This window comes from Canis aureus, chromosome 17, assembly GCF_053574225.1.
Source record: "Canis aureus isolate CA01 chromosome 17, VMU_Caureus_v.1.0, whole genome shotgun sequence".
NCBI classification, from domain to species: domain Eukaryota; kingdom Metazoa; phylum Chordata; class Mammalia; order Carnivora; family Canidae; genus Canis; species Canis aureus.
This window is the reverse complement of record NC_135627.1, coordinates 14,926,993-14,939,885: the sequence shown is the minus strand read 5'-3', so window position 1 is coordinate 14,939,885 and position 12,893 is coordinate 14,926,993. Positions and strand designations below refer to the sequence as shown.

Here is a 12,893-nt window from a genome sequence, read left to right as displayed (position 1 = left end):
CTGTCTAAATCAAAAGACAGTGGACAGAATGGCAGAAGATATTTGCAAATGACATATCAGATAAAGGGCTAGTATCTAAAATCTATAAAGAACTTCTCAAACTCAACACCCAAAGAACAAATAATCCAGTCAAGAAATGAACAGAAAACATGAACAGACATTTCTCCAAAGAAAACATACAAATGTCCAACAGACACAGGAGAAAATGCCCCACATCACTCGGCATCAGGGAAATACAAATCAAAACTACAATGAGATACCACCTCACACCAGTCACAATGGCTGAAATGAACAAGTCAGGAAACAATAGATGTTGGAGAGGATACGGAGAAAGGGGAATCCTCTTACACTGTTGGTGGGAATGCAAGCTTGTGTGGCCTCACAACGTTCCTCAAAAAGGAAGGTCCTCAAAGAGGTTGAGGTTGTGGAGGTTCCTCAAAAAGTTAAAAATAGAGCTACCTTACAACACAGCAGTTGCACTCCTGTGTATTTACCCCACAGATACAAATACAGTGATCCGAAAGGGCATCTGCACCCCAGTGTTTACAGTGGCAATGGCCACAATAGCCAGATTACGAAAAGAGCCCAGATGTCCATCAACTGATGAATGGATAAAGAAGAGGTGATATATGTATATATAATGGAATACTACTTAGCCATCAAAAAAATGAAATCTTGCCATTTTCAACAATGTGGATGGAATTAGAGGATATTATGCTAAGTGAAATAAGTCAATCAGAGAAAGACAATTATATGATCTCATTTGTATGTGTCATTTAAGGAACAAAACAGAGGAGCATTGGGGAAGGGAGGGAAAAATAAGACGAAATCAGAGAGAGAGAGAAACCATAAGAGACTCTTAATCACAGGAAACAAACAAGGGTCGCTGGAGAGGAGGGGCATAGGGTGATGGGTACCTGAGAGACATTAATGAGGGCACGTGATTAATGAGCACTGGGTGTTATATAAGACTGATGAATCACTGATGTCTACCTCTGAAACCAATAATACATTATATGTTAATTGAATTTAAATAGAATTTAGAAATTTAAAAAAACACTTCACTGTTCTTGTAAAGTTCTATCCTACCATGCAACCCACACTCTCAAATGGCCTTGCCTCCTTAGTAATTTCACTAAGTAGATGTTTAGTGATCACATACCATGTTCCTGGGCACTGTGCCTGCAAGTCCCAATAAGAGACATGACCCCTGCTCTTAGAGAGGATGTAGTCCAGTGAGAAGGCAGGTGATGGAACAGCCCATTGTCACAAGCATTATGCAGGAGTACACAGTACTACTGTAGCATGTGATGTTAGCACGATGTCATGGGGAGGGTCAGAAAAGGCTTCCCAGAAGTCCTACCCAAAGTGTTATTTTCCCCCAAAGTAACATTAAAGAAGCCAAAAGCCCCAGAGAAGCACACACAGGTGAGAAGACAAGGGAGGCAAGGTGCATGAACCCTGGGAACAAGCACTCAAAAGCCCTCTGATGAGAAGGAGGAGCCCATTCAGGAACCTGTACTGATCTGCCCACGTGGTGAGAACAGAAGAGAGAGGAGAGTTGTGAAAGGTGAGACTAAAGAGTTGAACAGGGATGGAATCAGGTGAGACATTATAATGTCAATAATCCTGAACTTTACTGTTAGCATGGAGAAATATTACATACAGGAGAGACAGGATCAGATCTATAGCCTAAAAACTTATAAAATGCAGGAACTCATCTAAAAAACTCGGGATCTGTATGGGCATGAGAAATTCAGCCCCAGTGATGTTCCTTCTTTCCAAGTTTGGTTCTTGTCCTAGTATTTATCTAAGAAGCCAGCTCTCCACTCCTTCCTAAGAAAATATAAATTAGGGAAGCCCCGGTGTCCCAGTGGTTTAGCGCCGCCTTCAGCCCAGGGCCTGATCCTGGAATCCTGGGATCGAGTCCTGCGTCGGGCTCCCTGCATGGAGCCTGCTTCTCCCTCTGCCTTTCTCTCTCTCTCTCTCTCTCTCTCTCTCACATGAATGAATGAATGAATGAATAAATAAATAAATCTTTAAAAAAAGTATAAATTACATTCTTTAAAATTCTACATTCAAATTCCCTATCCTGTAAATCCTGATAATTATCTTTTCTTGTACTTTAAGAAAGGTCGATAATGGCAATTTAAGTACTCGAAAACAACTTTTGCATCATTCAGAGGTCTTAAATCTCCTTTAGAAAGAAGGGAGGGGGATCCCTGGGTGGCGCAGCGGTTTAGTGCCTGCCTTTGGCCCAGGGCGCAATCCTGGAGACCCGGGATCAAATCCCACGTCGGGCTCCTGGTGCATGGAGCCTGCTTCTCCCTCTGCCTGTGTCTCTGCCTCTCTCTCTCTCTCTCTCTGTGACTATCATAAATAAAAAAAAAAAAAATAAAAATAAAAATAAAAAAAAAAAGAAAGAAGGGAGGGTCTAAAACCCAAATCATGAGTTAACTATATTGACATCACTTATTCATGAGATTATAGTAAAAGTTTCTTGGATCATATTTTTGAAAATCTGCATTCCAACTCACCTTTCTGTCATTATCATATTTAGAATGAATTCCCAAAACATCCCAAATATTAGCATCTGGAAATATATCTAGGAGAACACTCTTCACATTGTCCACAGTGAGGATATTGTCATTCTTCACTTTTTGGTACATCTACAGAAATAAAGGTTTTATAATTAATTTTCATCTTACGGCAGTTAGTTTTCTTTCTTATCCTGAACATGCAGATTTATAAAATAAAAACACACTTTATACTTTTAAGTTCTAAGTATACCACATATGTACATATATACACATGTCCCCCACCCACACAGATAATTCATTTTAACCACACAATATATCTCCCAATAAAAATGGTTTTGTGACTATTTCATAGCTTTCAAAAATATCATAGCATGTTCTATTTTGCTCAAACTAGTTACTGTGATTCTTAGTAAAATAATGGCTCCCTTTATTTAAAAAGGTATGTATAAAATACTTTAAATGACTTTTTTCAGAAAGGCTTTATTTCATTCCTGATTGCTCTCCTGTAAAGACCTTGACTAGGTTTCCTCTGCACCTCCATTCTCCCCCGCCTCCACCTCAGATATTGTAAGCAGAGTGGCATGATATAAGCTGCAGCTCCTTTATTTTCTTGTTTCATTTCTCTTTCATTATAGACCCTCTTCTATGCCCCAGACATTCTGCTAGGCATGGGGAAAGGGGCAGCTCTGCCTCAAAGAGAGAAGGTATGTCCGGGCAGATGTCTCAGTTGAGACATAAATATGAACACTGACCTCGCATTAAGACATTCCGGAGAAAAAACTTCCCAAGGAGAAGAAACTTGTACTTACAAACACCACTTAGTAGCATTTTGATATATGGATATCTCTCACTTCTCCAAAGTTCATGTTATGACACCTTTATTCTTTTTTTAACAAGAGTGACATAAGTATCTGTTTTCACTAACCAAAAAGAAACCCAGAGAGGATCTTTGCTTTTATGAAAAATGTTAGAAAATGAAAATAGCATTCGGTGTTTGTTTTGCAGTGAGAGTGGCCCTGCCAGGTTCCATCCCCAGGAACTACAACTCTGGGATCTCACCATCAAGCTGCTAGAGCTTTGAACTGTGTCTGCAAACATCTGTGCTTTCTCAATTTATTCTGTGCATCATTAGCAAGATATGTCTTAAGGTGTAAAAACAGCCTAAAAGAGGTTATTTTTTGGTTCTGGAAAATACTCAATAACTTTTCCATATAAATTGATGGTGACTGCTTCTTTCCTTTACACCATTTGGACTTTGTACATAAGGTTTCATAGGAATGCTTTACTCTCAGAAGCGGGGGAACCTCCATCAGTCGAGAATGTTGTTTTGAGGACACCCAGGTGGTTCAGCTGGTGAAGTGTTTGCCTTTGGCTCAGTTCATGATCTCAGGATCCTGGGAACAAGCCCCAAGACCTGTACCACATGGAGCTCCCTGCTCAACAGGGAGCTTGTTTCTCTTTCTCCCTCTGCCCTTCCCCCCTGCTCTAGAGTGTGTGCTCCCACTCTCTCTCTTGCACTTAAGCCTGCCTTTCCAATTCACTTAAAATCATTGCCAGAGAGAGCTGATGGAAGCCCCATGTTATTCCTCATGATAAGGAACCAACATTCTTCTTTATTTCCCTTTTCTCACATAAACGTGGCAACCTGCTCCTTGAAGAAAAGGCACAGGTCTGTAATTAGATCCCATCGTTTAGTTTTATAAGTTTCTTAATTTATAGGTAAGAAGGTAAGATTCCTCCTTGTATCAAGCAGAGTATGCTATGATTTTAGTAACTGAACAAAAAACAAAAATTTCAGCCTTCTGTAAAACAAATGGGATTAGAAAAATGAGATTTTTGAATAAAGCAAAAATTATAGATGAAAAATTATTGAGATTAGTCATCTTACAAATTAGTCATTTTAAAATAGATATTCTTAAGTTATCTAAGGCAGGGAGAATGTCTTGCATAAGCTACTTAGATATATAATGAGCCAAAGTTCTTATACATTTTTAAAACTATAAAACTGTTATATACTTTGGTAAGCAAAAACAGCAATTTCAGGTCTTTACTTCTCCATATAATTTTTTTTCTCTCTTTACCTTTATTAAAGTATAACTGACAAATAACATAGCAATTCATTTAAACTGTACAACATGATGGCCTAACAAATGCATAGTGAGGGGATTCCCACCACTGAATTAATATATCCATCATGTGACACAAATTTTCCCTTCTTTTTGGTAAGAACACTAGAATTCTTCTGGCAAATTTCAATTCTACAGTACTGCATTATGAATCACAGTCACCATGCTGTACATGCGATCTGCAGAACTCACTCCTCTCTTTTTAATTCTAATTTGTACCCTTTGACCAGCATTTCCCCATTTTGCCCATCCCCAGGCCAACCACTTTTTTACTTTGTTTCTAGGAGTTCAGCTTTTTTAGATCCCACCTACAGGGGGTATTATATAGTATTTATATTTCTTTGATATATTTCACTTAGCCTAATGCCTTCCAGGTTCATCCATGTTGTCACAAATGATAGGATTTCCTTCTTTTTAAAGGCTGCATAAGGGCAGCCCGGGTGGCTCAGTAATTTAGCGCCGCCTTCAGCCTAGGGCCTGATCCTGGAGACCTGGGATCAAGTCCCATTTTAGGCTCCCTGCATGGAGCCTGCTTCTCCCTCTGCCTGTGTCTCTGCCTCTCTCTTTCTCTGTGTCTCTCATGAATAAATAAAATCTTTAAAAAAATAAAAAGTAAAGGCTGCATAATATTCTGATGTATGAATACATACATACATACACACCATACATTTTTCTTTGTCCATGCATCCACTGATGGATACTTAAGTCACTTCCATACCTTGGTTATTGTGAATAACGCTGCAGTAAATGTGGGAGTACAGGTAACACTTTAAGATACTGATTTCATTTCTTTGGATACACAGCGGAAGTGGGATTGTTGGTTCATACTGTGGTGCTATTTTAAATTTCCTAAGCAACTTCCAGACTGTTTTCCATAATGGCCGTACCAATTATATTCTCAGAGGGTTCCCTTTTCTCTACATGATGCTAGCATCTTTCATCCTGTTTGTCTAATAACAGACCCCCTACAGGTGTGAGGTGACAGCTCACTGTGGGCTTTGATTTACATTTCCTTGATGACTAATCAAGTCTAGCACCTTTTCATATACCTGCTGGTCATCTGTATGTCTTGGGGGAAGATGGCTATTCAGATCTATTGCCCATTTTTTAAATTGGGTTGTTTACTTTTTTTTGTTTGTTTTTTTGCTATTGAGTTGTATGAATTCCTTGTATATTTTGGACATTAACTTCTTATTGAATAGGTAGTTTGCGAATATTTTCTCCCATTCCACAGCTGTTTTGTTTCACTGATAGTTTCCTTTGCTGTGCAGACGCATTTTATTTTGATATAAACCCCTTGTTTATTTTTGCTTTTGTTGCCTTTTTGTTGTCAAGTCCAAAAAATCATTGCCAGGATCAATGTCAAGGAACTTACCCCCCGTGTTTTCTTTTAGAACGGTTTCAAGTCTTATGTTCAACTTTTTAATCCATTTTCAGTTAACCTTTGTGTCTGGTATAAGATAGGGATTCAGTTTCATCACTTTGCATGCGGATATCCAGTTGTGTCAATTTACTACAATCTACTTCCTACTAATCCTAACTTGATATTATCAAAATATCAAATTTTAAGTACCAATACAGATCCATTTAATCCTTCATTCCTCTGTACAATTATTGTCATATGTTATATATGTTAAAATTTGTTTTGTTTCATCTTGTGCAATTTAAACATGATAAAATATATTCTTATAGCCTTTTGTATGTACCATATATTTACATTTTATTTACCTCTTCTTGTGAATGTGAGTTACCATCTGGTGTCGCTTCCTCTCAGCCTGAAGGATCTCCTTTGGTAGTTCCAAGAATTCTATCTGTGAATATTTTTATTTTGATCTTTTTGCCAGGATCATAGTTCTTGTACCTCTTATTGAACTTCTGAAAACTGCCTTATTTCATGTATTCTGTCCAGTTTTATACTTGCTTACTGTGAGATAGTTAATCTGATTACCCCATTATGGCCAAAGCTAAAGCCTTAAATTACTTCTGCATTCTCAAACATGCATTCAACAAATATTCATCTAGTATGTAACATACATTTTTAAAAATCTTAATCTTATAAGGTAGGAAGAGAAAATTAAATTACTTGTAAGTTTGTATAGCCACTGTGGAGAGCTGAGTTACACAGTCAGACTGTTTTACTACATAAATACTGTACTTACTCTACCATAATCCTCTATCACATGTCACTAATTTTCATATACTTACAATTCTGATCTTCAATTATATTCCTTTCTCCGGATATTGTATTTGCAAATTATGTAATTTAGATAAAATAACTTTCTCATTGAAAATAATGAAACAATATTAAAGAGATTTTATAATTCACATATTTTACTAAAAGACTAGATTTTTGCTCAAATTATTCTAAATTAGTGAAGCTAAGTCATCTAAAGGACAATACATTCTCAAGAGAATGTTAGCTCAATCATGTTTTACTTTTCTATAGGCTACAAAAATTTTAGGGTTCTCAAGAGAATGTTAGCTCAATCATGTTTTACTTTTCTATAGGCTACAAAAATTTTAGGGTTGAATTTTAGGTAGCTTGAATAACCACCAATATTCACACACTTCTGACCATGGTGGAAGTCAGACTATAGTCTATAGTCTAGTATGCTTTAAATATTCCTTCCTCGGGATGCCTGGGTGGCTCATGGTTTAGTGCCTGCCTTCAGCTCAGGGTGTGATCCTGGGGTCCCGGGATCGAGTCCCACATCAGGCTTCCTGAATGGAACCTGCTTCTCCTTCTGCTTGTGTCTCTGCCTCTCTCTCTGTCTCCATGAATAAATAAAATCATAAATACACAAACAAACAAATAAATATTCCTTTCTCACACATTTTCACGTTTTTCCCTCTCCTTCCTCTAATTGCTTAGTATAAATTTTAGGCTATAGCATATATTTAATATTTTTATGCTGCATTGTATGGAAACCTATGGTTTAAGTGTAATTTGGTTTTCCAAGATATTACAGTATTATGCTGAGCATCACAGAAGGTAATTCAAAAGGGTCAGTGATTGAGAAGCATGGCATCACATACAAATTTATGTCTGATAGAAGATACTTACAGAATAGAGTCAATGGAGCAAATTAAGATAATTTAGGTAAAGAGAATTTCAAAAGTTCAAGTTTCTCAGTTTTGAATATCATACCGATCTTTTCACAATAAGCAGGCCAGACTTCAAAAAGCTACATCAGTTTGAATAAGTCCCTTAAAACTCTTACACCAATAAGTTAATAAAAGTAAGACTGACACACAAGATTGACACATAATCCACAGCACTGTTTTATGGAACAAAGTGTATCCCCACATCACTGAAGTGCAGGTAGTTTCTGTGCCCCCCGAACAGTAAGTTTGTGAGGTATTCCATGGTGTTCCCAGGAGCTACTGAAGCAGGGCAGGGAGTTTACAGGGCTTTGGTAATTTCATATTTTCACTTTGAAGAACCACCTGCCTTGTTGTAATAGTGAATGAACACTAAAGACCAATGAATTTTAAAACGAACAAAAGCTAGTTTCTAAACTATAGTCTGACTTTCTTAAGTATTGTTAAATACAGTTCTTTAATACACTTGCTTCCACAATGGGCCGTAACAGTTTCAAAACCTCAATTATGAAATAAGCTTCCCATATCTTACTGTTCTTTAATCAAGTTCTTACCAATTACTTTTTTTTATACAATCTCTTTGTCAAACTCAGTACCTATCCTGCTATTTCCACCTCCATTTGCTGTCATGAAGTGATCTCCTTCTCTTCTGAAATTCTTTAGGAAGGGTCTACATAGTCATTTAGAATATTTAAGTTTGCAGTAATCTTCTTTATTCATGGTTTTTTTTTTCCCAAGACCTAGTTCAGGAATTCTTCCCTACCATTTTCTATGAGTATGTTTTCCTCTAAACTTTATATATACAATTTAAATTCCATTAGCAGCTGGAGAAGCTCAAGTAAATTCTCCTATTTTGGCAGTCTCAGTTGCCTAATTTATAAAGTGGGGACATTATGTACCTCAGTTGGGAGTTGGAAGAATTAAATTTATCTATATTAATTCCCATTATCATTTTTAATAAACTTTGAAAGATAAATGAGAATAATTACAGTAATAATGCAGAAAAACCCAGTATATAGTCTAAAGAAATTATACCTAGTGCACTCACTTGTACTATGGAAATAAATGCCTGTGATACATCATGTTCTTCTGCAATATAGTTGAAAGCTCGCCAAAGAGCAACGCCAACGTCATCTGTTCCATCAATTTCATCATCTGTGCTAACAATGAACACAAAACCAATTCTGGGAAAAGAAGGTGAATAAGGAACGTTAAAACTACCCCTTAAATCACAACCAATCATCATTTTTCAACATTACTAGACTATAACATGTAGATGGAAGAATGTGTTAATAGAGGGGATAGGGGAGTAATATATTTGAAAAGGTTTGATTTGTAATGTCTATTCAACAACATTTGCCTAACTAATGGATTCCTCTAAACTGTCAAACTCTGGTGGTGAAATTATCTAATGACCATGTTTTTCCAGAAAAATAAAGGGGAAGTGTACTCTTAACACAACCTGAGGGAAATGGATTCATCTTTAGACACCCAAAGTGATCAGATCATTCTCTCAGGAAAGTAACAGTTGGTAAATGAGATTACTAAGCAGCTTTGATTAATAGAGTCTATCATAAAGGTAATGACACCTCACAGCACAGCTGTGTTGTGATAGGCATTAAAGATGACCACTGCTTTGAATCCCACATCAACACTCTGTGTAATACTCTGTAGTACAACATGAACATTACTGGATTTCCTTCAGTTGACCATTTAATGTTATAAATTGACAATTACCTAAGAGGAATTTTATGATAATAGAAAAGTTCAGCAAGTTTTATAAAATCCAAGGCATATTCTTGAGCAGGATCAATAAACAGAACCTAAAAGAAAGTAGATAGTTTATAAATCACTATTGTGTTTTAACACTTTGGAATTTTCATGAAATTCAAGTTTCTATTTTCTGTCACTAAAAGTATGAAACCAAAAAATCTTTTTTTTTTAAAAGAAATTTCTAGGGATGCCTGGGTGGCTCAGAGGTTGAGCATCTGCTTTTGGCTCACGGCATGATCCCAGAGTCCTGGGATTGAGTCCCAGGCTCAACATCAGGCTCCCTGTAAGAAGCCTGCTTCTCTCTCTGCCTGTGTCTCTGCCTCTGTTTCTCTTATGAATAAATAAAATCTTTAAAACATAATAAAAGAAATTCCTAACAATTCTAAAGAATTTTATATAAGAAGGAATTTCACAGGTAATGAAGGATTTCTAAAAGGTGCACATCTGTTAAATACATGGAATTTAATATCAGATCACTCATCCTCTTTTTGAAGCACAGCACAAAGTAATTTTTAAAAATATTTTTATTAAAAGATTTTATTTATTCATGAGAGATACAGAGAGAGAGGCAGAGACACAGGCAGAGGGAGAAGCAGGCTTCATGCAGGGAGCCCGATGTGGGACTCTGGGACTCGATCCCAGGACGCTGGGATCATGCCCTGAGCCAAAAGCAGACACTCAACCACTGAGCCACCCAGGCATCCCAAGTAAATTTTTTTAAATAACAAATGAAATACCTTATTCTAAATGTGCACTGGATTTTCCATAACTTTTTTTTTAAAAGAAGATAGTAATTGATTTTTGAAAAAAATTGCATTAATGTAACTGCTTGTTCTACATTGCTGTAGGAAATAACATATTCGCTTTCTTTGTGGAAAACAACAACAAAAAAAAGCCCTAGCTAAGCGTTTTCTGCACATTTCATAGTTGTGTAAGGTTATTCAATACTGTAACAGTGACCTCATATGCATAGATGATAAAATATTTCTAGATTTTTCTCTGAAATGTACTAAGCTTTAATCTTTAATTAGTTCTTTATAATATAGAAGGGAAAAAGTTCAAATTCCTTTCAGAAAATATAAAATAACTCATTAATTTTGCATCGGAAGTAGGAAAGCACATGTAAATAAGAAGAGGCAGATTATGTATGGCATTGCTGGCTTTGGATGCCTTAGCAGCCACGCCACCCCAAGCTTGTTATATCAGGCAAGTATTTCCCTCCTTATTACAGATGCCTATTCACGCAGAACAGGGTTATCCAAAAAGAATGCTGATACCTTTTTAAAAGATGTCTACAAAATATCATATAAAACTCACCAAATTATGAAAATTACGCCTTATGGAAGGTATAGTTCCAGGGAATACTGGCTTGAGAAGCTCCTGGCAACTTGCAGGCCATGTAACATACAAATCATCATTTTCTAGGTCATTGATCCACTAGAAAAGAATCCAGAAATCTATGAAAGCTATATCAAGATAACACTTAAATCATTTAAACCATTTTAATTTAAATCAGTTTTCACTTTATCAAAGTAAAAATACACAGAAAGTTCTAGATTTCTGATTAAATACAAGAAGCCAGTTGGGTTTTCTTTAAATTAAGGAATACAATGTGCAACAATTTTACATCTCAATTGTCTTTTTTTTGTATATGTTTTTTTATTGGAGTTCAATTTGCCAACATATAGGGCTTATCCTGTCAAGCTCCCTCAGTGCCCGTCACCCAGTCACCCCCAACCCCCCACCCACCTCCCTTTCCACCACCCCTTGTTGGTTTCCCAGAGTTAGGAGTCTCTTCATGTTCTGTCACCCTCACTGAGATTTCCCACTCATTTTCTCTCCTTTCCCCTTTATTCCCTTTCACTATTTTTTTTGTATTCCCCAAATGAATAAGACCATAGAATGTTCGTCCTTCTCCGATTGACTTACTTCACTCAGCATAATACCCTCCAGTTCTATCCACCTCGAAGCAAACGGTGGGTATTTGTAGTTTCTAATAGCTGAGTAATACTCCATTGTATACATAGACACATCTTCTTTATCCATTCATCTGTCGTTGGACACAGAGGCTCCTTCCACAGTTTGGCTATTGTGGACATTGCTGCTAGAAACATTGGGGTGCAGGTGTTCTGGCGTCTCACTGCATCTGTATCTTTGGGGTAAATCCCCAGCAGTGCAATTGCTGGGTCATAGTGCAGTTCTATTTTTAACTCTTTGAGGAACCTCCACACAGTTTTCCAGAGTAGCTGCACCAGTCCACATTTCCATCAACAGTGCAAGAAGGTTCCCCTTTCTCCACATCCTCTCCAACATTTGTTGTTTCTCGTCTTGTTAATTTTCACCATTCTCACTGGTGTGAGGTGGTATCACATTGTGGTTTTGATTGGTATTTCCCTGATGGCAAGTGATGCAGAGCATTTTCTCATGTGCTTGTTGGCCATGTATAGGTCTTCCTCTGTGAAATTTCTGTTCATGTCTTTTGCCCATTTCATGATGGATTATTTCTTGGGTATTGAGTTTAATAAGTTCTTTATAGATATTAGATACTAGCCCTTTATCTGATATGTCATTTGCAAATATCTTCTCCCATTCTGTAGGTTGTCTTTTAGTTTTGTTGACTGTTTCTTTTGCTGTGCAGAAGCTTTTTATCTTGATGAAGTCCCAATAGTTCATTTTTGTTTTGGTTTCCCTTGCCTTCATGGATGTATCTTGCAAGAAGTTGCTGTGGCCAAGTTCAAGAAGGGTGTTGCCTGTGTTCTCCTCTAGGATTTTGATTGATTCTTGTCTCACATTTACATCTGTCATCCATTTTGAGTTTATCTTTGTGTATGGTGTAAGAGAATGGTCTAGTTTCATTCTTCTGCAGGTGGCTGTCCAATTTTGCCAGTACCATTTATTGAGGAGACTGTCCTTTTCCCAGTGGATAGTCTTTCCTACTTTGTTGAATATTAGTAGACCATAGAGTTGAGGGCCCATTTCTGGATTCTCTATTCTGTTCCATTGATCTGTGTCTGTTTCTGTGCCCGTACCACACTGTCTTGATCACAGCTTTGTAGTACAACCTGAAATTGGCATTGTGATGCCCCCGGCTGTAGTTTTTTTTTTTTTTTTTCAATACTCCCCTGGCTATTCAGGGTCTTTTCCACACAAATCTTAAGATGATTTGCTCCAACTCTCTGAAGAGAGTCCATGGTATTTTGATAGGGATTGCATTAAATGTGTAAATTGCCCTGGGTAGCATTGACATTTTCACAATATTAATTCTTCCAATCCATGAGGAGCATGGAATATTTTCCCATCTCTTTGTGTCTTCCTCAATTTCTTTCAGAAGTGTTCTGTAGTATTTAGGGTA

The 12,893-nt window shown here is 37.1% G+C and overlaps 1 protein-coding gene across 3 annotated transcripts in view; it reads right to left on the bottom strand.

Annotated features, from left to right (window-relative positions):
• UGGT2 (UDP-glucose glycoprotein glucosyltransferase 2) overlaps positions 1-12,893 on the bottom strand; it is a 184,242-nt gene that overhangs the window by 83,744 nt on the left and 87,605 nt on the right. For all 3 annotated transcript variants that reach the window (XM_077855168.1, XM_077855166.1, XM_077855167.1), the window contains exons 13-16: positions 10,859-10,978; positions 9,506-9,591; positions 8,817-8,952; positions 2,538-2,669 (exon numbers count right to left, since the gene is read on the bottom strand). In XM_077855168.1, coding sequence (XP_077711294.1) covers positions 2,538-2,669; positions 8,817-8,952; positions 9,506-9,591; positions 10,859-10,978 — 474 coding nt within the window. The remainder of the gene's footprint in view (positions 1-2,537; positions 2,670-8,816; positions 8,953-9,505; positions 9,592-10,858; positions 10,979-12,893) is intronic.